We start from the raw sequence: 25,143 nt of genomic DNA, 5'->3' as shown, positions 1-25,143 counted from the left end.
AAACTCTCCTAACTTGAAAGGTATCAAGTCCACAGATAATTGATGTCCGGCTATATCGATATCGCACTCAGGACATACTCGATTTACAAGAACTTGGTCGTCATTCGCTATTTTTATAATTAACGTCTCGCCCAACCTTTGAAACTAATCTTATCAATAAATTCTTCAGAAATAAAAAAATGCGTGGCTCCAGAATCAATCAATACTTTTGTATCTACTGAATTCACAGAAAGCGTATCTGCAATCACACTAGAATTCTGCACAACTTTTTTATTGTCATATTAAAAGTTCTCGCTCTAGGCTGATTATACTGTGGTGGCGAAGGTAATGCCAATACTTTCGGAATACTAGCTGCCATAGTTGGTCCTCTACCATCCCTAACAACATGTCCTTTCTTCCCACACTGGAAACAAATAACCTTTGTTCTTCCTGATGGACATTCGTTGGAGTAGTGCCCTTTCTGTTTGCATCTAAAGCATGTCACATTTGCCTTAATACAGATGCCCGTATGTTTCCGACCACATGTTTTGCAGTATGGAAGTGGGGGTCTGATTATTTCCTGCTGGTTGGGAGCTTGGAAATGATAACCTGCTCTCTGGTTGCCTTGCCCTATCCTTTTAAAATTCATATTTGTCCGGGCTTGAAATCCCGGCTTCCAGTTGGAATGGTTCTGAAAACTTCCTTGTCCCTTTTCCTTTTGGGACATTACATTTGTCCCTTTAATAATCATGGTTTTCTGAACAACGGTGGTATAAATCGTCAATTCAAAAACTGCCACTCTGCTACGAATCCATTGCTGTAATCCCTGCTGGAATCTCTTAACCCATTTTTCTTCAGTATCAACCAGCTCCGGAACAAAACTAGCCAACTTAGTAAACTTGGCTTCGTATTCTGTCACATACATATTCCCTTGCTTCAATTCCAAGAACTTGATTTCCACCTGGTTTTTCATATAACGAGGAAAGTACTTTTCCAAAAATAGTTCCGTAAACCTATCCCAAGTTACAATATCTTCCCTTTCTAAAGCTCTCCTGGATTCCCACCAATAATTCGCCTCTCCTTTCAAGAAATAGCTAGAAAAATCAGTTTTCTGGTCCTCTTCAACTTTCATATGCACAACCGCTTTCTCCATTTCTTTCAACCAAGTCCTAGCTTTTGTAGGATCCGTTGTACCCTCAAACTCTGGAGGTGTAACTGACTGAAACTACTTAAAGGTAACATCAGGCACAACTGGTTCAGGATGAGGTGGCTGTTGTAATATCTGTTGTTGAATCTGTTATTATTGTTGCTCCATCTGCTGCATCATTACCATCTGTTCTTGCATCAGATGGAATATTTGGTTCATAGTATCATTATTCTGTCCCTCACAATTGCTGTTAGAGGTTTCAATCCTAGTCTTTCTTTTTGGTGCCATTTTTTTGATAAAAAAACAAATAATTCTTTTTAACAATTTATTAAATAATTGATAATAGGGAATGAAACAATTTTTCTGGTATTAAAACAAGAAATTTAAACGATAGATAATAGAAAGAAAATAATTTGACTAATATTAAAACAAGAAATTTAAATGATTCAAAATTTACACAATCAGTTGAAATGATTTTAAATTTTGAAATGTTAGTGATGATACACTATTTTAAATTAAACAGAATTGAAAATATGAAAAACTGTAAAATAATAAAGTGAAGATATATGCTGTAAAGACTGGAATTTAAATAAATGAAAAGAAAAAGTTGAAAAAGTTTACTTTTATATATGACACTGATAAGTGGATTTTATATCTACTTGGAACGCTTCATTTCAGGCTTAAGTTGGTGTTTTGGACTCAAGTTGTTGGTATTTTTGATGTGTTTTTGTGTTATTGCATTTCTGGCATCAGTTATATGAAGAAAAGAGTTTTTCAAGGAAATATGCTAAAAATAGATCATAATTGGAAGCCAATGTCATTCTCAAGTTGTAGAGAATCTTGTTAGCTTCGCGTGGGCAGTTGAATCGCCTAATTATGACGAGCAGAACTCAAGATATGGCCAAAATAAGATTTGTCAGAAAAATTCCAGAATGTCAGTGCGGCCGCGCCAGAAGGCAGCGCGCCCGCGCCACTGAAGCACTATTTCAGCACGGCCGCACCCGAAGGCCGCGCGGCCACGCCCGGTTTCTGCTCCAGAATCCTGATTTTAGTCGAAATTGAAGATTTTGAGAGTCCTGGTCATCCCGGAGCCTATATATACCCATAAAAAGACGTTTATAACAAGGAGGCCTGGGAGAGCAATATGAAGACCTAGAGAGCACGAGAAGGCTACGGAGAAGACGACTCTTATTTTCTTCAATATAGTTGATACTTGGATGCTTGTTTTCGATTTGTCTTTGAAACCTAATAATCTTATATTGTTTATTATCATGCTTTCATTGGAACCCATGGTGACAATGAGTTCGGTTATGAACTAATCGTTATCGTGGGGTTCTAACGGATTTACTTATGGATTTCTTTAGTCAATTTGTTTCAATATCTTGGTGTATGGTGATTAATTTATATCCTAGTATTGGTTGTGCTTATTCGTCTTATATGCGTAGCTAACATATAAGATAGCGTGTTAATCTCTATTGAAGCGACAGTGAATATAGAGATTTAGAACTTGCCATACTAGCATAGGTTCATGTATTTGTTATACATGATTCGTAGGTAATTTTACCCATCTTACTTTCCCTGTGTAATCATGATAGATAACTTGTGCTTTAAACCGTTATGTTGTCAAATTTTATAGACATATAGGGTCTCAATATAATTGGTGTCTATTCAGCTTCTATCTTTTTTGTGAATGTCTGGTAGTATGTTATTCGTGCAACGAAAGTTGGCGATTAGCAGTTTCGTGTTATCTGATTAGTGTCATCACCATTACATGCTAAGGTTAAGAACAAAAAGTCTATTGAATGAAGTATTTAATAAAGTTAGAATCCCATATTTGTCTCATATAATATACAACCCTCTTTACTCTCTTAGTTATAATTGTTAGTTTAATTCTTAGTTGTAAACAACCCCAATTTGTTACTTGTCTTAGCATTGAGTGATAACCATACATTGTTGCATAGGTACATAAATTGAACTTAACCTAAACCAGTCTCTGTGGGAACAATCTAATTTATATCTTATACTACTTGTGAACGCGTATACTTGTTGCATAGGTACATTGTTGAATGAGATCTGTGACACCTTCAAGTTCAACGGTGTTTCTGAAGATGCTGTGAAGCTGAGACTATTCCCATTCTCTTTGAGGGACAAAGCTAAGAGCTGGTTACACTCTTTACCAGCTGGTTCAATTACTACTTGGGAAGATCTTGCTCAAAAGTTTCTCATAAAATTCTTCCCTATGGCAAAGACAGTTGCAATCAGGAATGCTCTTACTCAATTTGCGCAGAAAATGGGAGAATCTTTGTATGAAGATTGGGAGCGCTACAAGGAGATGCTTAGGAAGTGTCCTCATCATGGAATGCCTGATTGGATGATCATTAATTACTTCTATAACGGTTTGGGAGCACAGTCAAGACCCATGCTCGACGCAGCATCAGGTGGAACATAATGGGAAAAGAGCTATAAGGAAGCCTATGATCTAATTGAACTGATGGCTGCTAATGAATATCAATATCCAACTCAGAGATTTCCACAGGGCAAGGTAGCAGGAGTTCTTCAAGTGGATACTGAAGGGTTTTTAGCACATAAACGCAGCGAAAACGTAAATTTAAATCTTAAAAAAAAACGAAACCCTCCGCAGGATCAATGAGAAAAATAATATTTAATTTGTAGTTCAGTATGTTTACCTTAAGAACCTTTATGTTAATGGAAATATGGAGGTCTTTAATGGCGATTCAAAAATGATGAACGGAGATCCTTAGCAGCTGCTCCTCAAGTGTGAAGCACTCCACCGGTATCCACCAAGAAAACAATGTAATGAAGGAGGAGGAGGTGGAGAGAATTAGGCTTTTGTAAATCTTTTGGGTTGAGGCAAAAAGAGGGTTTATAATAGTATATTTATAGGCAAAATTTTCAGCTGAAAACTTTCCCATAAAATATTTTTATTATTAACCCTTTATTATTCTCACTAATAATTAAAACACCTTTTAATTATTAATCCTTTTTCTAAACTCTTTAGAAATAATTCTCTCACTTGATTTAATTTCCAAAAATTAAATTCTTAATTAATAATATTAAGAACTTTTTCTTAATTAATTTATAATCAATTAAATCTCATTTAATCAATTATTAAATTTGCCAATTAATTATTTATTTCATAAATAAATAATTATCAGCCATTATTAATTAATTTCTCCACCATTAAATCATTCTCTTTTATCGTGTGACCCTGAAGGTTCAATATTAAGCTGGTAGTAGAAATAAATAATAATAAAACTATTTTATCATTATTTATATAAATTCTTTAATTCATTAAATATGATTAATTAATTAATCATATTTATTCTACATTGTGAGGGATACTTTTCAGCATATCGCGACTATCCGGATAATACGAATTCACTGCTTAGAATACCAAGAACCTATTCAGTGAGTAGTTACCGTACAATTAATTCCTTCTACCCTGCAATGTCATGATTAAATACAAGGCATGGAACTTGTGTCAAGCCTATCTTATTTAATCACTTGCTTTCCCATTCACTATGCTTAGTTCTATTTAATGTAAATTAGAAACTCCTTTCTAATTTCATTCACTCTGGCCAGAGATTCCTGAACTAACATAAGTGGATCAGCATTGAACATTCTCTTCATATACTGGAAGGGGTAGATCCTTTATTGATCATACACTATCTTCGTGTACAAATTCCTATACCCAGTAGAGCCCTTATAATTGTCCCTCGAGACTAAGAACTAAACCAAAGCATAGTTCAGTGTACACAAGATGACTATGATGACCTCAAGTCTAAGGATACTTGTACAACTATCACTATGTGAACAACTGCTGACACATGAGTGAACTCCATCAGTTTTTCAGCGGTGTTAGTCATGTTCAGTGAACTTATTCTATAATAAGCACCTACATACTAGCTATAGTGTCACCACACAAATGTCTATGAGAACAAACATCCTTCATAATGAAGCAAGCATAGTATGTACCGATCTTTGCGGATTATTAATTACCAGTTAGTAATCCTACGACCAGGAACTATTTAAGTTTTGAGTTATCATCTTTTAGGTCTCATTATTATGATCTCATCACAATCCATAAAAAGCTCTACTCTAAACTGTGGTATATCTTATTTAAACATTTAAATAGATAGAGCCCACAATAAAAACAAAACAAGTCTTTTATTAATATCAATGAAATCAAAACAGATTACATAAAAGTTATTCCTAAATCCTCATACATGATTGGACTTAGGACATATCTCTTTCAATCTCCCACTTGTACTAAAGCCAATCACTCTGGTATCTAATACCCATCTTGTCTTTATGACGATCAAAGTGACTCTGAGAAAGTGGCTTTGTGAGTGGGTCTGCTACATTGTTATGTGTGTCAACTCTCTCAACATTGACATCTCCTCTATTTTCAACTCAGATTCACCACCAAAAACAAGAAAAATGTCCTGAGTCCTTCGCAAGTACTTAAGGATGTTTTTCACTGCTTTCCAGTGGTCTTCACCTGGATTGGACTGATATCTGCTCGTCACACTAATTGAATAAGCAACATCAGGCCTTGTACACAACATAACGTACATGATAGATCCTATTGTTTAAGCATAAGGAATCTTACTCATACGCTCTCTTTCCTCAGGTGTCTTAGGAGACATTTTTTCAGAAAGAGACACTCCATGGCTCATCGGTATAAGACCTCTTTTGGAGTTTTCCATGCTAAACCTTTTAAGCACTTTCTGGATGTATGTACCCTGGGTAAGACCTATCATTCTTCTAGATCTATCTCTATAGATCTTCATACTGAGAATGTAGGATGCTTCTCCCAAGTCCTTCATGGTGAAGTTCTTTGATAGCCATACTTTGACTGATTGTAGCATCGGTATATCATTTCTTATAAGAAGTATGTCATCTACATATAATACAAGAAATGTTACCGCGCTCCCACTAACCTTCTTGTAGACACATGGTTCATATATGTTGTTGATAAAATCAAACTCTTTGATTGTCTCATCAAAACGGATGTTCCATCTACGAGAAGCTTGCCTTAAACCATATATGGTTCGCAGTAGCTGTAATAACCCCAATTTTTGGAAATTTTTGAAACCCTTATGAATAGTGATTTTGCAGATTATGCTGAATGAGAAAACTTTTCAAGCCACACTATGTAGGGGTTCTGTTATTGATCTTCTGGGATATTATTAGTACTCTATGTGGTATATAAGTGTATGTAAAGATCGTCAGAATCCAATTCCGAACACTTTGATTTTTCCCGGAAATCCACTAGATACGGAAATAATTGAGTATAAGGTAACAGGATAAAAAGGATTTAAATTAAAGGATTATAATGTATTGAGAAAGGTTAAGGAAACCCAAGTAATAAGATCCCGGGTATGATCCCTCAAACGATAAACGAAAATGAAAGTTAAGCGAACCGTATAACAGATCAGCGGTCATTAGGCAAACAATTAGGAAGTTAATCAAAGAGATTAGAGGGGATGATGTCATCCAACCAATGAGAAGAGGACAAAGAGGGGAGGATGACATCACATGATGACATAAGCATGACATAGGGAGGAAGGAGATGTGGTTGGTTTATAACCACACAAAGTCAAGGTTAGAAAGGTAATTACCCAAAAACAAATAAAAAACAACCAACCAAAGAATCAAATCAAAGCAAAAACACAAAAATCTCTCTTTCTCCAAGCTTGCTCTCGGCTTTTCTTCTTTTTCAAAGAAGAAATTTCCAAAAATCAAGTTCCAAGCATTGTTAAATCACAAGGTAATTATCTAAGGTTCCTTGTACATAGATATGGATATGCTATAAGTTTAAGCTCCTAATTCCTTCACAATCTCTTCCAATAAATCCATGAAGAAGACAATGAATAGTGACTTCAAGAATTTTAACTTAATTTTCTTGTTTTTCCTTTAAGATCCAAGCTTTCCTAAGACTCCTCAAGGCTTCCTAAGGCTTCCTAGCTACTCACACCACTTCAAGGAAGGTATATCATCTCCAAACCCTAGCTTTAATTTGTATATTAGGTTGATTTTGGTTGTTAGAGTAAAGAGTAGCTTGGAACTTGTTTGTTTAAGAGTTTGGGTTGGAATGGTGGTGATTGATTTGTTGAAATCTTAAGATTTGGTTAAAGAATGTAGTATAGTTTAAATTCAAGTTTTAGGAGTAAGTAAATGGATTATAATGAGTTAGTTTGGGGCTGTTGTAATGTATTTTGGATGGAGGTTTGATTGGGTTGTGAATTGGGGTTGAATTGTGATGGTTTTGGAATGGGTTAAATTTGGGAAATCGCGTAAACATAGCCGTCGTAATGCCCGATTTACCGTAGACTGTTTTTGTTCTTAACATCAGAACCCTTGAACTCACTGTTAGGTTTTGACCATTGCCATGTTTAGATAGTTCATGTTACGAGCTTCGTTTGGATATATTGTTCGTTTGATTCCGATGAACGGTTTAGGAGAAACGACCGTTTTAAGTAACGGCGTTTCGCGACCGAACCATTACCCCTCGCCTTACTTTGAAACCTTGGTTAAGGACTTTAAATGACTATTTGGGGTATGAAACATTTATGTAAAGTGGATTAGGAAGTTGGTAAGGTACTCGCGAAAGAATCGCTTTAAAATTCTTAATGGGTAATTTATTAAAAATGGTGGAGCCGAGGGTACTCGAGCGACTTAAGTAAATCGTTAAGAACGAAAGCGAACGTTAGGACTCTAAATGGTTAAAGTCTAGTTTCTTAAGCGACCGGGGTTTAATTCCGACTTATGTTGTTGTTCATAGGTTATCGGACCCACTCTAAGCTTAAGTCTATCCGGGAGCACTCAGGCAAGTTTTCTATCCGTTACTGTTTTTTTAATGTATACACTTGTATATGCATTATCTTGTAATAGATGCATGACGGTTATATTAGCAAATTCTTGCGATATATTGTAGCATGTGATATGGTACATATGCATGCCTATTTCGTATTCTTGCCATATATATCTGTTGGTTCAGTTGATAATACCTATGCTAGAGAATAGCGGTAAATTGCATATACCCTTGGTATAGGGACCCAAAGGTGAAAACATTTTCTAAAACCGGGAGTCGAGGATCCCGAGTAGATTTTATATATATATATTTATATATATATGGTTATAGTTTTCCAAACTATTAATCGAATAAGGTTTATTCGATAACTTTATTTTATTATTGAATATTATTTCGAATATTCATCCGAGGACTTATGACTCCTTTATTTTATTTAATGAATATTATTTGAATATTCATTCGAGGACTCATGACTCTGTTTATTATATTTAATGATTATTAATTGGATATTCATTGGAGGATGTATGACTCCGTTTATTTTATTTAATGAATATTATTTATAATATTCATTCGAGGTATTATGACTATGCTTATTATTTAATAATATTCTTTATTTTATTAAAGAATAATGTTTCGATAATCAAACTTATTTTCGATTGTTCAAATAAAGATAGTACTTTCATATAAGTATATCTTTGGTTATTTAATATCCATTTCAAGTATAAGTTTTAAAACTTCTACTTCGATTATTTTTATAAGGATTATCTTTATGAGAATATTATTTAAATAATAATATTCAGATATTTTCTAATATATCGGGACTGATTTATTTTAATAAATCAGCAGTACTCCAAACATTCTTAAAAATGTTTTCGAGTCTTCAAAATGATTTTTAAAGTTAGAGTGGACCCCAAAACTCATTTTTTTTTATTTAAGATCTTCCTTTCAAAGGGGATTTAAATACTCGCACAAAACCTGGGGGATCCAGCTCTGTGGTGCCTTTTTACATTCGCAACGTGGTTGCTGTTTTTAGAAAACAAATGAATTGATTACTTACCCAACGTTCGGGAAGTAAGCCCATCTAATTGAGTCGGCATAAGCGACAGGCCGGGGTACGGTCTATCAAAGTGTAAGTGGCTGGGTGGCAGTCCATCAACGCATAAGAGGCCGGGTGGCGGTCCAGCACAAGGTCCTTATGTGGCCAGGGTGATGACCGGTGGGGGATTCATCCATCTACTAGTAGAAAAGATTACTTATTGGTATCTTTGCCTGATCAGCAAGATATCAGGTTTATGCCAAAATTTCTTTTCTTTCCAAATTCATTGGATATTGCAACTCTGTTCATAACTTTACATGACAGAGGTTTTCAAGAAATGTATGAGAGATATATATAGGTGTATATATATATCGGGACTTAATGAAGTATCTCGTAACTTCATTTCATTCAATAATATTTCAAAGATTGAATCTATTCAAGTATTATCTTGTAGTCTCATCTATGTGATGAACTTTTGAACTAATTATAACTTGAACGGTGGTAGTTCAAGTAGTATTTGGAAAAGATATAAGTATATTGGAGTATCTTGTAACTTCATCTTTTTAACTTATATCTAGTAAATGATTATCTTATGCATGACAAAGATTTTCAGAAAAACGTTGAGACAAGGTTAGATATATGAGATCACCTTGCAACGGTATTTTTATACAGTTATACACTAGAACTCTGTGTGTATTATGCATGGAAGAGGACTTCCAATATTTTGAAAAGTATATATATATATATACTGAATATTTTGCGACTTCATCGCATTAAAATATCAACTTGGTTCATTTCTTCTTAATCAAGACTTTCATGAGTACTATGAGAAAGCTCATATATTGTTAATCATTATACATATTATTTTGGTGGGCTTGCTGCTCACCCTTGCTTTCTTCTTTCATCACACAACATCAGATAGATAAGATGAACAGGACCAAGCTCCCAATTCGCGAGCGGATAGGAAACGTTCCGCAGTTTCCTATAGGCGTTGATGTCGCCGTAGCTGAGGTAGGAGCTACCAATAGGCTAGGCTTTCAATATATGATGTACCAGACTTATGTATAATTATGAAATGTAATAATGGCAAAGAAATGTAAATTTATTCAGAAACCTTTTAAGGTGTATTGACATATAATTTTGGAATAAAACGACTTGTGATTATTTTTGGATATTCATCTCTGAGACTATAACTTGTGGTGTGTGTGTTTATTGTGGGGTCACAATACATAGTAGTTGATTGTGTATTAAGATTGGGTGTTATTAAGGGAAATGGAACTCGTGACAACCCGGATCCCCAACCCCGGATTTGGGGGTGTTACAGAAGTGGTATCAGAGCGAAGCGTTATAAACCTCAGAGATGATGTGACGTTAAGATAATAAGTTCACTAAGATAATAAGAACTCTTGCCAAGTTCATAGTCGGACTACCTAACGTAGTACTGATAGTTAAAACCCTTATGGGAACCCTTATAAATATCGTGATAGTAACATAGTTCGTTCTCGTATAGGGCAGCGGGGCACCGAACCCTGAGGTTCAGGAGCATCAGCATGAGGATGTTTTATTACTAATTGGAGATCGGATTGTGGATCCGATAGAGCGTCCTAACGCAGGATCGGATGATGTTGATATTGAGGATGTAGCGGTTGAGGATGTTGTCCTAGAAGGGATTGTTGCTGAGGAGGATCCCGTGAAGGATCCTGACAAGAATGAATAAAGGACCACTGAGGAATTGATGACCATGGTTAGGGAAACTACCAGAGGTAGGATTAGCCGGTCACTACCGGAGGTTCGTTCAAGTTTGTAAAGATAGTAGCCCCTTTGACGCGGCTTACTCGTAAGACGAAGAAGTTTGAATGGACAGAGAAATACGAGAAAAGATTTTAAGAACCGAAGCAAAGGTTGGTGACGTTCCCTATGTTGGCGTTGCCGGATGGAAAAGGAGATTTTGTGAAGTATAGTGACGCTTCGCACAAGGGCTTAGGGTGCGTGCTTATGCAGCACGGTAAGGCAATCGCGTACGCATCAAGATAATTAAGGGGATATAAAATTCGATATCCCCGCCCATGAGCTTAGGCTCGTGGCAATAGTTTTGCCCTAAAGATTGGAGGAACTACTTGTATGGAGAGAAGTGCGGGATTTACACAAACCATAGGAGCTCTAGTACATTTTTACGTAGAAAGAGCTCAACATACACCAGAGGAGGCGGTTAGAGCTAATCAAGAATTATGATTGGGAGATTCTTTATCATTCGGGGAAAGCCAATATGGTGGTTGATGCCCTTTGTAAAAAGGAGAGACTCAAGATGATAATGTCTTTTGGAGAGTTTATAAGAGATTTTGAAAAAAAATGGAAATAGAAGTGAAGGTAACCGGAGCCGGTACCGAAAAGTTATTTGAGATCGCTATGCGGTCTGAATTATTGGAAAATTTATTATTGTGCCAAGAAAAAGTGATGAATGAAGGCAGAGAGCCAACAATTAGATAAAAGATTAATACCGAGAAAGATGATAAGGGAATAATGAGGTATTCCTACAGGATTTGGGTTCCAAATGTTCAAGAGCTTAAAGATGTGATCCTAGATGAAAGCTAGTTTGAGGAATAAGATTTAGAGCAAAACCTGAACGTGATAGTCAGGGAGGTCGCCATCAAGATAGAATGAACCCATAACATAATGAAGTGGAAAATGAGGATTTAAAATGTATAAAATAACCCCAAGTATGGGAGAAGGATGAAACATTTCATACTAAGGAAACAGAAAGTCGAGTAAGGAAAGGAGACCCGAGACGGTATTCCTATACGGCAATTTATGGACCTGTCTAGACATAACTTAGACTATTATCCCCAACCACCACCCTGAGGAACCAATGCGGTGAGAAATTCTTTCAGGACCTTTAAGTCGCTAAGCTCTCCGAGTTCTAAGGAACAAGCTGACCCAGTCGAGGCAAGAGCCTGGCTAAAGGAAACATAGGAATCATTTGAGATTCTAAATGATTGACAAATCAGAAAAGAGTGTTTTTGTCACTTATCCTCCTAAGAGAGAGACCACCCGCTGGTGAAAGGCCAAGGAAGGCACGGAGCAAGAGATTATAATAAACTGATTTAAGTTCAATCAATTGTTTTCAGGAAAGTACTTCCCAAGGTTATGGAGATAGTGTAAAAGCTTTAGACCCAGAACAAAGGCAGACGAGTATGATGAATTGTGAATCTAAGTTGTAAAAGTTGTCAAGATTCGTTTGAAGGGCACAAATCCAGAATGATAGGATGTTTGAAATCAATGCTTATGTTGTGTTGGTTCATGAAATAATGATAAGAGAAAGGAAAATAAAAAGAAATTGAAATGGAAAGAAATATAACGGCAATAGAGTTTGAGGAATGATAAGGGAGTTGGGTATGAGGAAACCCTAAAGACTCGTAGCAATAGAAATAGAAAAGTATGTAATCGTCAGGATGAGGGTGATTCACCATGAGTTAAAATTGATGGTTGAAGGCATAAGAGATACATATAGTTTACCCCCTGTAAGTTGGGAGGATTTAAGGAAACCTTGAGATAAATTGAAGGATAAATAATGAGACGCGGATAGACTGAGGAGACAAAGAAGTAAGAAATTAGGAAAATTGGATGAAGGAAGTGACCTTCAAGAATGTGAAGTGTAAGACCGGTGGCTTTATACCCAGAAAGGGAGACGCCGGGTATGAAAGATATCCCAACATTGAGGTAACTGTTGAGATAAACAACAAAAGTAAATAAGGAATTATTAAGAAGAAGTTCACGTTGAACACGACCAAAATCTTTCAGAACATCCTTGTTATCGTTACCAAATTAGGCAAGAAAAGCGGATAACCGTTGTTATCTTTTGAAGGCCATATTGATTGACCTCATTTTGAATACAGATGTTATTGTGAAACTAGGCATATACTATCGAGGTGGGAATGATTGAATAAGACACCCTTATCAGGGATATATGACTTGATTATCCATGGAAGGATGCATGTACCTTTTTAAAGGTGGAGTTAAGGATAGAACATCGGTAACTTAAAACGAATCCTAGGGGAATGCATAAAGGTTGGCATTTCACCCTTAATAGGGATAGTATGAGTTTTGACAGTATGAATTGGAACGGATTAAGGTAATAACAACCTTTAAGAATCAGTGGAGAATTTTTTTTCCAGAAGTATATAGACAATGATTCTGGTATTAATAAATGGTATCTTGATATGCCCTGTATCTAGGGAATACATGAGGAACGATTCAAGGATAACCTTAGAGGTTTTACAAGGAGAAAGGTAATATTCAAAATTCTCAAGAATAGAAATGTTGATAAAGGAAATGTGACGTAATTATAATGATGTCAAGTGGGGCACGTGTTAAACCACGAGAAAGTATGGATCGAACCAGTAATGGTCGAAATTGTTCAGGGCAATTAGGACTTAAGATAAAAGATGTTCTAATTATGATTGAGAGTCAGTCATGACAGTGATTAACCTCTAAAGACTGAGGCAATAACTTATGGAAAAATGGTGATATTTTTTTTACTCATCAGATTTTAAGGAAAACATCTTCACATAAGCAGTGATTGAAATGAGGTAGAAAATTTATTTGGAGGTGGTTAAAATGACATTGACTGTAAGGAAATTTTACTATCAGGAAAGGCCAAAGAGGTGGCCGACACTTTAAAGGTAAGATGATAATTATAGGCGCTTGTACCAAAGGAATACAATGATGATGGTTAAAACTATGCAGGTTGTATTATGGTTTGGAAGATTGACATTCCTTCTGATGACTGTGCAATACCCAACCGTAATAGTAGTTGGTAAAGGTTTAATTCGTGTAATCGCCATGAGCGGGCTATCTATCTCAGAAGGTACTATCTTGAGAATAATCCAGGACCATATTTCAAAAAAGACTAAACAAACCCTTGAGTTAAGTCTTCTATGGAAGACATATGATTAAGAATGGTATTAACCTACTATCGGTGCTTTGATTGAAACTCTTCTGCAATTTTATATGCGTCATGTCATGAAAGTACGTCAGAGTTTGGAGTGTTCTTCATGAATTATGATTGGTGGTTATGTTAACTCCTTAAAAGTATTTTATACGATATGTATGGACTCCGCATGGTTAGATATTAAGATTTCATGGAAAGTGAATGACGACAGTAGGTCAGTGGTGGACCATAGTAATGCAGCAATGATTCTGCGAGTAATGAGCTGATTACAACCGTGAGAGTTGTATTGGAATGGATGTTGAGATTGAATACCACTAATCGGGTCGTGGTAGTGTATAAGTTATCATTGATAGACTAATTAAGTAGAGTATCTACCTATTGAATATTTATTCCTTCTTATCAATAGAGAGTCGTATTACTATACGAGGAAGGTTGCGATGCAAGCATAGTGTAACACCCCCAGATCCGGGGTCGGAATCCGAGTCGTCACGGTCTTTCATTCCACAATACCACTTCACTTACTTAATAATAAATAACCTTATGCTGTGACCCCACACTAACACACACCACAACCCGTTATAGTCTCAGAGATGAAATTTAAATAAGTACAAGTCTTTGAATCCACAATTTAAAAGTTATTACAACCCAAAATGATTACTTGATAAATTTACAGTTAATTGCCATTATCTGCCACAAGTTATAATTATACATAATTGATTCTCAAAAGTAGATGGTCTGATCTACAATAGATCTACCTCTGCAGCTATAGCAGCTACAACATCAACGGGAAGACGCGGGACGCTTCCCACGCGCTTGCGCTGGGTCTGCTGGGGTCTGGCCATCTTTCCTAACTGTTGTTGTGTGATGAAGAAATAAAGCAAGGGTGAGCAGCAAGCCCACCAAAATAATATGTATAATGATTTACAATATATGAGCCTACTCATAATACTCATGAAAGTCTTGGTCAAAAGAAATGAACCAAGTTTGATATCTTAATGCGATGAAGTCGCAAAATATTCAGTATATATACATATATACTTTTCAAAATATTGGAAGTCCTCTTCCATGCATAATATACACAAAGTCCCAGTGTATAACTGTATATATAAAAAAAATATCGTTGCAAGGTGATCTCATATATCTAACCTTGTCTCAACGTTTTTCTGAAAATCTTTGTCATTCATAAGACAATTAATAATTAGATATAAGTTTAAAAGATGAGGTTACCAAATACCCCAATATACTTATATCTTTCCCAATACTACTTGAACTACCACCGTTCAAGTTATAATCAGTTTCAAAAGTTCATCACATAGATGAGACTACAAGACAAGATTTGAATAGATTCAATCTTTGAAATATTATTGAATGAAATAAAGTTACGAGATACTTTATTTAGTCCCGATATATATATATCCACATATATATATCTCTTAAACATTTCCTGGAACCTCTGTTATGTAAAGTATGAATAGAGTTTGAAACATCCAATGAATTTTGGAAAGGAAAAGAATTTTGGCATAAACCCGATATCTTGCTGATCAGGCAAAGATACCAATAAGTAACCTTTTCTACTAGTAGATGGACGAATTCCCCACTGGTCATCACCCTGGTCATAATTAAGACCTATGCTGGACTGCCACTCAGCCACTTATGCATTTGATGGACTCCCACTGAGCCACTTACACAATAATAGACCGTACCCCGGCCTGTCGCTTATGCCGACTCAATGAGATGGGCTTACTTCCCGAACGTTGGGCAAGTAATCAATTCATTTACCAAATCTGCAACCTCGTTGCGAATATAAAATACACCACAGAGCCGGACTCCCCAGGTTTTTGAGCGAGTATTTAAATCCCCTTTAAAAAGGAAGATCTTAAATATAAAAATGAGTTTTGGGATCCGCTCTGACTTTTAAAAATCATTTTGAAGACTCGAAAACACTTTAAAGAGTGTTTGGAGTAAGATTGATTTAATGAAGTAAATCAGTCCCCAGAATATTAGAAAATATCTGAATATTATTAATTAAATAATATTCCCATAAAGAATAATCTTTATAAAAATAATTGAAGTAGAAGTATTAAATTTATACTTGAAACGAGTATTAAATAACCCAAGATATACTTATATGAAAGTATTATCTTTATTTGAATAATCGAAAATAAGTTTGATTATTTACACCTTATTCTTTAATAAAATAAAGAATATATCACAGCAAATAATCGGAGTCATAGATCCTCAAATGAATATTCAAATAATATTCAATAAATAAAATAAGCTGAGTCATAATACCTCGAATGAATATTATAAATAATATTCATTAAATAAAATAAAGGAGTCATACATCCTCAAATGAATATTCAAATAATATTCAATAAATAATATAAAAGAGTCATAAGCCCTCGAATGAATATTCAAATAATATTCAATAAATAAATAAAAGGAGTCATAAGTCCCCGAATGAATATTCAAAATAATATTCATTTAAATAAATAAAAGGAGTCATAAGTCCTCGAATGAATATTCAAATAATATTCAGATAAATAAATAAAAGGAGTCATAAGTCCTCGAATGAATATTCAAAATAATATTCATTTAAATAAATAAAAGGAGTCATAAGTCCTCGAATGAATATTCAAAATAATATTCATTAATAAAATAAAGTTTAAAGTTATCGAATAAACCTTATTCGATTAATAGTTTGGAAAACTATAACCATATATATATATATATAAATATATATATATATATATATATCCATATCCATATATACAAGATTACTCGGGATCCTCGACTCCCGGTTTTAGAAAATATTTTCACCTTTGGGTCCCTATACTAAGGGTATATGCAAGATACAACTATCCTCTAGCATAGGTATTATCAAATAACCAACAGATATAAATTTCAAGAATATGAAACAGGCATGCATATATACCATATCACATGCTACAATATATCGCAAGAATTTGCTAATAACAATCATGCACTATCGCAAGATAATGCATATACATATATTTACATCACAACAACAGTTATAATTGGTAGAAAACTTGCCTGAGCGACTGGGGTTACGAATGGCTCGGGACGAGTCTGATAACCTATAAACAACAAGTAAGTTGGAATTAAACCAAAGTCACTTGTAAATCTATACTTTAACTAACTTAGACTCTAACGCTTATTCTGCGCTTACTGATTCGCTTAAGTCACTCGGGTACCCTCGGCTCCACCATTTTTAATAATTTAACCTTTACGAGTTTTAAAGCGATTCCTTCGCGAATGTCTTACCAACTGCCTAACACACTTACCATAAATGTTTCATACATTAATTAACCCTTTTTGGTCTTTAACCTACATTTCAAAGTAAGGCGAGGGAAAAAGTTTCGTTCGCGAAACGCCGTTACTTGAAACGGTCGTTTCTCCTAAACCGTTAATCGGAATCGAACGAACTACATATCAAAACGAAGCTCGTAACATGAGCTATCTAAACATGGCAGTGGTCACAATTTAGCAGGGGGTTCTCGGGTCCTAATGCTATGCACAAAAACAGTCCAAAGAAAATCGGACATTACGACGGCTATGTTTACGCGATTACCAATATTTATACCACTCCAATTCTTTACCAATTCACTACAAACCACCCAACCATCATCAATACCTCAAACACAACTTATATCAAGGCAAAGTCAGTCCATAATCTCAAGGTTTTCCAACTTATTCAACCACAAACATGATCTACTAACCATAACTTAAGATTCATTAACCATTAACCAAGATTCATATCCAAAATCACCACAAATCCAACCAAACCATCTATCATACATGGATCTTGCTATACATACATGGATATTTCTATATATACATTAATCCATCCATAAACTCATCAAAACTCAAAGTTCAAACTATAAGTTAAAGGTGAAAGTTGTTTATACCTCCTTGAAGCTTCCTAACACAACCCAAGAGCTTTGAATGCCTAAAAGAACCTTGATCCTTGCTTGTATAACCTTAATCTTTCATAAAAATTCAAGAAAACTAAAGTTATTTCTTGAAGGTTACTATTCACCATCTTCTTCCTTGATTTATAGAAAAAGATTGGCTTGGAATTAGAAGCTTAAACTTATAGGAAGTATGTAACTATCCATGGGGAAGCTTAGATAATTACCTTGCTAAATAGTAAGTGGTGGAGCTTGGATCTTCAAATTTTAAGAAATGGGCCGAGAGCTAGCTTGGGAAGAAGATATTTTTGTGTTTTGTTTGATGAAAATGAAATGATTTGCTTGGTTGGTTGATTTTTGTGTTGTTTTTGGTTAATGACTTAATTAACCTTGATTTTGTGTGGTTATAATTCAACCACACTTCCTTCCCTTCTATGTCATGCTTGTGTCACCTTGCACATGTCATTATGCTCCCACTTGTCCACACCTTGTGGTTTGATGATGTCACAATCCCTGGCTTCTCGTACAAGCTTGTCTCTTGGTCACTTATTTGTTTTACGGTTCGCTTATCTTTCGTTCTCGTTTATCGTTTGAGGGATCATACCCGGGATCTTATTAGGTTCCCTTAACCTTTCTCAATATATTATATTCCTTTTATGATCCCCTCTTATAATCCTTTAATTTAAATCCTTTTTATCCTGTTACCTTATACTCAATTCTCTCCGTATATTGTGGATTTTCGGGAAAAATCAAAGTGTTCGGAATTGGATTCTGACGATCTTTACATACACTTATATACCACATAGAGTACTAATAATATCCCATAAGATCAATAACAGAACCCCTACATAGCGTGGCATGAAAAGTTTTCTCGTTCAGCAAAAACACTATTCATAAGGGTTTCAAAATTTCTCAAAAATTGGGGTTATTACAGTCTCCCCTCCTTAAAAGGATTCCGTCCCGGAATCAGATAGAAAACAAATGGGGATACTTTCTTAGCATTACACTTTCTAACTCTCGAGTCAATTTTCCACATTGTGGTTCTACCACCAAACTCTACCTAGTTTGATAATCCTTCTCCTAAGCACTTGTTCCTTTTCACTCTATAACCCTTCCTGGTTGCTCCATATAGGTTACGTCGGGTTGCATATCTATGCGCTCATATGCCCCTATTTGACTGGCATCCGAATTACACTTCCTTAACATTGATACGTGGAACACGTTATGAACTTGCTACATATTCGGGGTTAGGGCTAGCTTATATGCTAACTTCCCAAACGTCTTAATATATCCAAGGGTCCAACAATTTGTAGACTTAGCTTTCCTTTCTTTCCGAACCTCATCAATCCTTTCCAAGGGATACCTATAACATTACTAGGTCCCCTATTTCATACTCTTTATCCTTTCGTGTCAAATCAACATACTTATCATGTCCATCTTGGGCTACTACCAGCCGTCCTCTGATTAGATCTATCATATCCTTGGTCCTTTGGACTACTGCGGGTCCGAGCATCTTGCGCTCTACAACTTCATCCTAACATAAGGGAGATCGACATTATCTTCCCTCAAGGATCTCATAAGGCGACATCTCGATAATGACATATGATCTATTGTCGTAAGATAACTCAATCCGAATTAAGTGATCATTCCAAATTCTTTCAAGTCTATTGCACAGACTCTCATTATAGCTTTTATCATTAGAGCTTCTGCTTCTCAATACCCATTCTTTTCCAGTTCGTAATCGCTACTACCTTCCGTTCCTAATATTATACTGGTTATACTTTTGCTCGTTAGCGTTCTATAACCTTTTAATAACCACGTCAACCTTAGTATCACGAATGTGTTCCCATTCCGCATACTACCACCACTTTATTACTCCTTTTTCAGTTGTTTCTATTTTCCAAAATTTGATCAATCAGATAGAAGTAAAGGAATTTGTTGAGAGATCACTATGATCATGAACACTTGTTATATTGCATAGTTAGTACAGAAGGTGGCCAGCCTTTAGTACTTGACAAGCAATTAAACAATAGATGGTATCCTACTAGGCTTCTATCACACAGATAGATAGTCATTCGGAAATACCTCCCCTTCTGGAAGGGTTGTCCTTCTCAGATTACATGAAATGAAAAGAAGAGAAAAGAACGAATTGAAGAGAATTGTATATTCATAAAAATTTTATTGCCATAAAATATCTGGCTTGGAATCTACCTCTGAACTATAGAGGTTTGTCATAGAAGAACAAAACATATATGTATTTATATCCGCATCAAGTATTATAGCATCGCATTTCACGTGCCTAAATATTTTCGCTATCCCGTCCATCATTCTATGGACCCATGCTCTTCCTCGAGCTTATACACAATTACCTTTGAAACTCCCTCGACATCGAAAATCGAATCTGGGATCTCATTCTAGACATCATCGTTACTAGAATTCTATGCTTGCACCGCAACCTTCCTCGTATAATAATACGACTCCCTATTGATAAGAAAGAATAATAATTCACTAGGTAGACACTCTACTTAATTAGTCTATCAATGATAACTTATACACTACCACGACCCGATTAGGGGTACTCAATCTCGACACCTATTCCAATACAACTCTCACGGTTGTAATCAGCTCGATACTCGCAGAATCATTGCTGCCTTACTATGGTCCACCACTGACCTACTGTAGTCATTCATTTTCCATGAAGTCTTAATATCTAACCATACGGAGTCCATACATGTCGTATCAAATACTTCTAAGGAGTTAACATAATCACCAATCATAATTCATGAAGAACACTCCAAACTCTGGCGTACTTTCATGACATGAAGTAGATAAAATTGCAGAAGAGTTTCAATCAAAGTAACGATAGCAGGTTAATACCATTCTTAATCATATGCCTTCGATAGAAGACTTAACTCAAAGGTTCGTTTAGTCCTTTTGAAATATGGTCCAGGCTCATTCTCAAGATAGTACCTCCTAAGATAGATTGTCCGCTCCTGGCGATTACACGAATTAAACCTTTACCGAACTACTATTACGGTTGGGTATTGCACAGTCATCAGAAGGAATGTCAATCTTCCAAACCATAATACAACCTTCATAGCTTTAACCATCATCACTGTATTCCTTTGGCACAAGCGCCTATAATTATCCTTTTACCGTTAAAGTGTCGGCCACCTCTTTGGCCTTTCCTGATAGTAATAGTTCCTTATAATCAATGTCTTTTAACCACCTTCAACTAAATTTTCTACCTCATTTCAATCACAGCTTATGTGAAGATGTTTTCCTTAAAATCAGATGGGAAAAAAATATCACCATTTTTCCATAAGTTATTGCCTCAGTCTTTAGAGGCTAATCACTGTCAAGACTGACTCTCAATCATACTTAGAACATTTTTTTTTTCTTAAGTCCTAATTGCCCTGAACAATTTCGACCATTACTGGTTCGATCCATACTTTCTCGTGGTTTAACACGTGCCCCACTTGGCATCATTATAATTACGTCATATTTCCTTTATCCACATTTCTATTCTTGAGAATTTTGAATATTACCTTTTTCCTTATAAAACCTCTAAGGTTATCCTTCAATCGTTCCTCCTGTATTCCCTAGATACAGGGCATATCACAATACCATTTACTAATAGTAGAACCATTGTCTATATACTTCTGCAAAATTTCTCCACTGATTCTTAAAGGTTGTTGTTACCTTAACCCTTTCCCAATCATACTGTCAAAACTCATACTGTCCCTATTAAGGGTGACATGCCAACCTTTATGCAGTCCCCTAGGATTCATTTTAAGTTACCAATGTTCTATCCTTAATTCCACCTTTAAAAGGTACCTGCATCCTTCCACGAATAAATCAAGTCATATTTCCTTGATAGATTATCATATTCATCATTCCCACCTCGATAGTCTATACCTAACTTCATAATAGCATCCTTATTCAAATTGAGGTCAATCCATATGGCCTCCAAAAGATAACAACGGTTATCCGCTTGTCTTGCCTAATTTGGTAACGATAACAAGGATGTTCTGGAAGATATAGGTCGTGTTCAACGTGAACTTCTTCTTAATAATTCCTTATTTACTTCTGTTGTTTATCTCAACAGTCACCTCAATGTTGGGATATCTTTATACCTGGCGTCTCCCTTTCTGGGTATCAAGCCACCGGTCTTACATTTCCTTCTTGAAGGTCACTTCCTTCATCCAATTTTTCCTAATTTCTTACTTCCTTATCCCCTTAGTCTATCCGCGTCTCATTATTTATCCTTCGAATTATCTCAAGGTTTCCTCGAATCCTCCCAACTTACAGGGGATAAACTATATGTATCTCTTATGCCCTCAACCATCAATTTTAACTTATGGTGAATCACCCTCATCCTGACGAATGCATACTTTTCTATTTCTATTGCTACGAGTCGTTAGGGTTTCCTCATACCCAACTCCGTTATCATACCTCAAACTCTATTGCCGTTATATTCCTTTCCACTTCAATTTCTTTTTATTTTCCTTTCTCTTATCATTATTTCATGAACCAACACAACATAAGCATTGATTTTAAACATCCCGTCATTCTGGATTCGTGTCTTCAGAACGAATCTTAACAACTTTTACAGCTTAGATTCATAATTCATCATACTCGTCTGCCTTTGTTCTGGCTCTAAAGCTTTTACACTATTCCATAACCTTGGGAATTACGATCCCGAAAACAATTGGCTGAACTTTAATCAGTTTATTATAATCTCTTGCTCCGTGCCTTCCTTGGCCTTTCACCAGCGGGTGGTCTCTCTCTTGGGAGGGTAAGTGATAAAAACAGTCTTTTGTAATTCGTCAATCATTTAGAATCTCAAATGATTCCTATATTTCCTTTAGCCAGGCTCTTGCCTCGACTGGGTCAGCTTGTTCCTTGGAACTCTGAGAGCTTAGCGATTTAAAGGTCCTGAAAGAATTTCTCACCGCACTGTCTCCTCAGGGTGGTGGTTGGGGATAATAGTCTAAGTTCTTTTTAGACAGGTCCATGAATTGCCGTATAGGAGTACCGTCTCGGGTCTCCTTTCCTTACTCGACTTTCTGTTTCCTTATTATGAAATGTTTCATCCTACTCCCCATAATTGGGGTCATCTTTTAATTTAAAATCCTCATTTTCCACTCCATTATGTCATGGGTTCCTTCTATCTTGATGGCGACCTCCCTGGCTATCGCATTCAGGGTTTGCTCTAAATCTTATTCCTCAACTATGGCTCTCATCTAAGTTCTCATCCTTACACTCTTGAACTTTCGGAACCCAAATTCTATAGGAATACCTCATTATTCCCTTATCATCTTTCTCGATATTAATCTTTTATCTAATTGTTGGCTCTCTGCCTTCTTTCATAACTTTTTCTGGCACAATATGATCTTTTCCAATAATTCGGGCTGTATTGCAATCTCAAAACAGCTTTTCGGTACCGGCTCCGGTTACCTTCACTTTTATTTCCATTTTCTCAAAATCTCTTATAAACTCTCCAAAAGGCATTATCATCTTGAGTCTCTCCTTTTTACTAAGGGCATCAGCCACCATATTGGCTTTCCCCGAATGATAAAGAATCTCCCAATCATAATTCTTGATTAGCTCTAACCGCCTCCTCTGGCGTATGTTGAGCTCTTTCTACGTAAGAATGTACTAGAGCACTTATGGCTTAGGTAATTCTCGCACTTCTCTCCATACAAGTAGTGCCTCCAATCTTTAGGGTAAAACTATTGCCACGAGCCTAAGCTCATGGGCGGGGATATCAAATTTCATATTACCTTAATTGTCTTGACGCATACGCGATTATCTTACCGTGCTGCATAAGCACGCACCCTAAGCCCTAGTGCGAAGCGTCACTATACTTCACAAATCTCCTTTTCCATCCGGCAATGCCAGCATAGGGGCCATCACCAATCTTTGCTTCAGTTCTTGAAAGCTGTTCTCGCATTTCTCTGTCCATTCAAACTTCTCAGTCTTACGAGTAAGCCGCGTTAAAAGGGCTACTATCTTTACAAACTTGAACGAACCTCCGGTAGTCGACCTAACCATGGTCATCAATTCATCAGTGGTCCTTTATCCAATCTTGTCAGGATCCTCCATGGGATCCTCCTCAGCAACTATCCCTTCTAGGACAACATCCTTAATATCAACATCATCCGGTCCTGCATTAGGACACTCTATCGGATCCACAATCCGATCTCCAATTAGTAATAAAATATCATCGCGCTGTTGCTCCTCAACCTCAGGGTTCGGAGTCCCGCTACTCTATACGATAACGAACTACGCTTCTATCGCTACATTTATAAGGGTTCCCATAAGGGTTTTAACTGTCAGTACTACGTTAGGTAGTCCGACTATGAACTTGGCAAGAGTTCTTATTATCTTAGTGAACTTATTATCTTAACGTCCCATCATCTCTGAGGTTTATAACGCTTAGCTCTGATACCATTTCTGTAACACCCCCAGATCCGGGGTCGGGAATCCGAGTCGTCACGGTCTTTCATTCCACAATACCACTTCACTTACTTAATAATAAATAACCTTATGCTGTGACCCCACACTAACACACACCACAACCCGTTATAGTCTCAGAGATGAAATTTAAATAAGTACAAGTCTTTGAATCCACAATTTAAAAGTTATTACAACCCAAAATGATTACTTGATAAATTTACAGTTAATTGCCATTATCTGCCACAAGTTATAATTATACATAATTGATTCTCAAAAGTAGATGGTCTGATCTACAATAGATCTACCTCTGCAGCTATAGCAGCTACAACATCAACGGGAAGACGCGGGACGCTTCCCACGCGCTTGCGCTGGGTCTGCTGGGGTCTGGCCATCTTTCCTAACTGTTGTTGTGTGATGAAGAAATAAAGCAAGGGTGAGCAGCAAGCCCACCAAAATAATATGTATAATGATTTACAATATATGAGCCTACTCATAATACTCATGAAAGTCTTGGTCAAAAGAAATGAACCAAGTTTGATATCTTAATGCGATGAAGTCGCAAAATATTCAGTATATATACATATATACTTTTCAAAATATTGGAAGTCCTCTTCCATGCATAATATACACAAAGTCCCAGTGTATAACTGTATATATAAAAAAAATATCGTTGCAAGGTGATCTCATATATCTAACCTTGTCTCAACGTTTTTCTGAAAATCTTTGTCATTCATAAGACAATTAATAATTAGATATAAGTTTAAAAGATGAGGTTACCAAATACCCCAATATACTTATATC

At 36.0% G+C, this 25,143-nt stretch overlaps 1 protein-coding gene and 1 non-coding gene across 2 annotated transcripts; both read right to left on the bottom strand.

Annotated features, from left to right (window-relative positions):
- Positions 1–244: 244 nt before the first annotated feature.
- LOC141685766 (uncharacterized) lies at positions 245–1,132 on the bottom strand. The gene is made up of 2 exons (XM_074490849.1): positions 710–1,132; positions 245–460 (listed from the first exon to the last, which is right to left on the bottom strand). Exons 1-2 carry the CDS (start codon positions 1,130–1,132, stop codon positions 245–247), a joined length of 639 nt encoding a protein of 212 aa, XP_074346950.1.
- A 2,248-nt stretch (positions 1,133–3,380) lies between these two features.
- On the bottom strand, positions 3,381–3,487 carry LOC141688406 (small nucleolar RNA R71). The gene has a single exon (XR_012561850.1). It is a non-coding gene; the product is annotated as a small nucleolar RNA R71 (small nucleolar RNA).
- Between the last annotated feature and the right edge of the window lie 21,656 nt (positions 3,488–25,143).

The sequence above is a fragment of the Apium graveolens genome, chromosome 9 (genome assembly GCF_009905375.1).
Source record: "Apium graveolens cultivar Ventura chromosome 9, ASM990537v1, whole genome shotgun sequence".
NCBI classification, from domain to species: Eukaryota; Viridiplantae; Streptophyta; class Magnoliopsida; order Apiales; family Apiaceae; genus Apium; species Apium graveolens.
Note: the sequence above shows the minus strand (reverse complement) of the source record. Positions and strands in the feature narration are given on the sequence as shown.

What these genes read in the sequence shown, in the direction of transcription:
- LOC141685766 (XM_074490849.1), bottom strand. Translation starts at nt 1,132, where the DNA reads ATGGAGAAAGCGGTTGTGCATATGAAAGTTGAAGAGGACCAGAAAACT. An exon ending in TGATTATTAAAGGGACAAAT is followed by an intron (nt 461 to 709) that starts GTAATGTCCCAA and finishes AGATGCAAACAG; the next exon opens with AAAGGGCACTACTCCAACGA.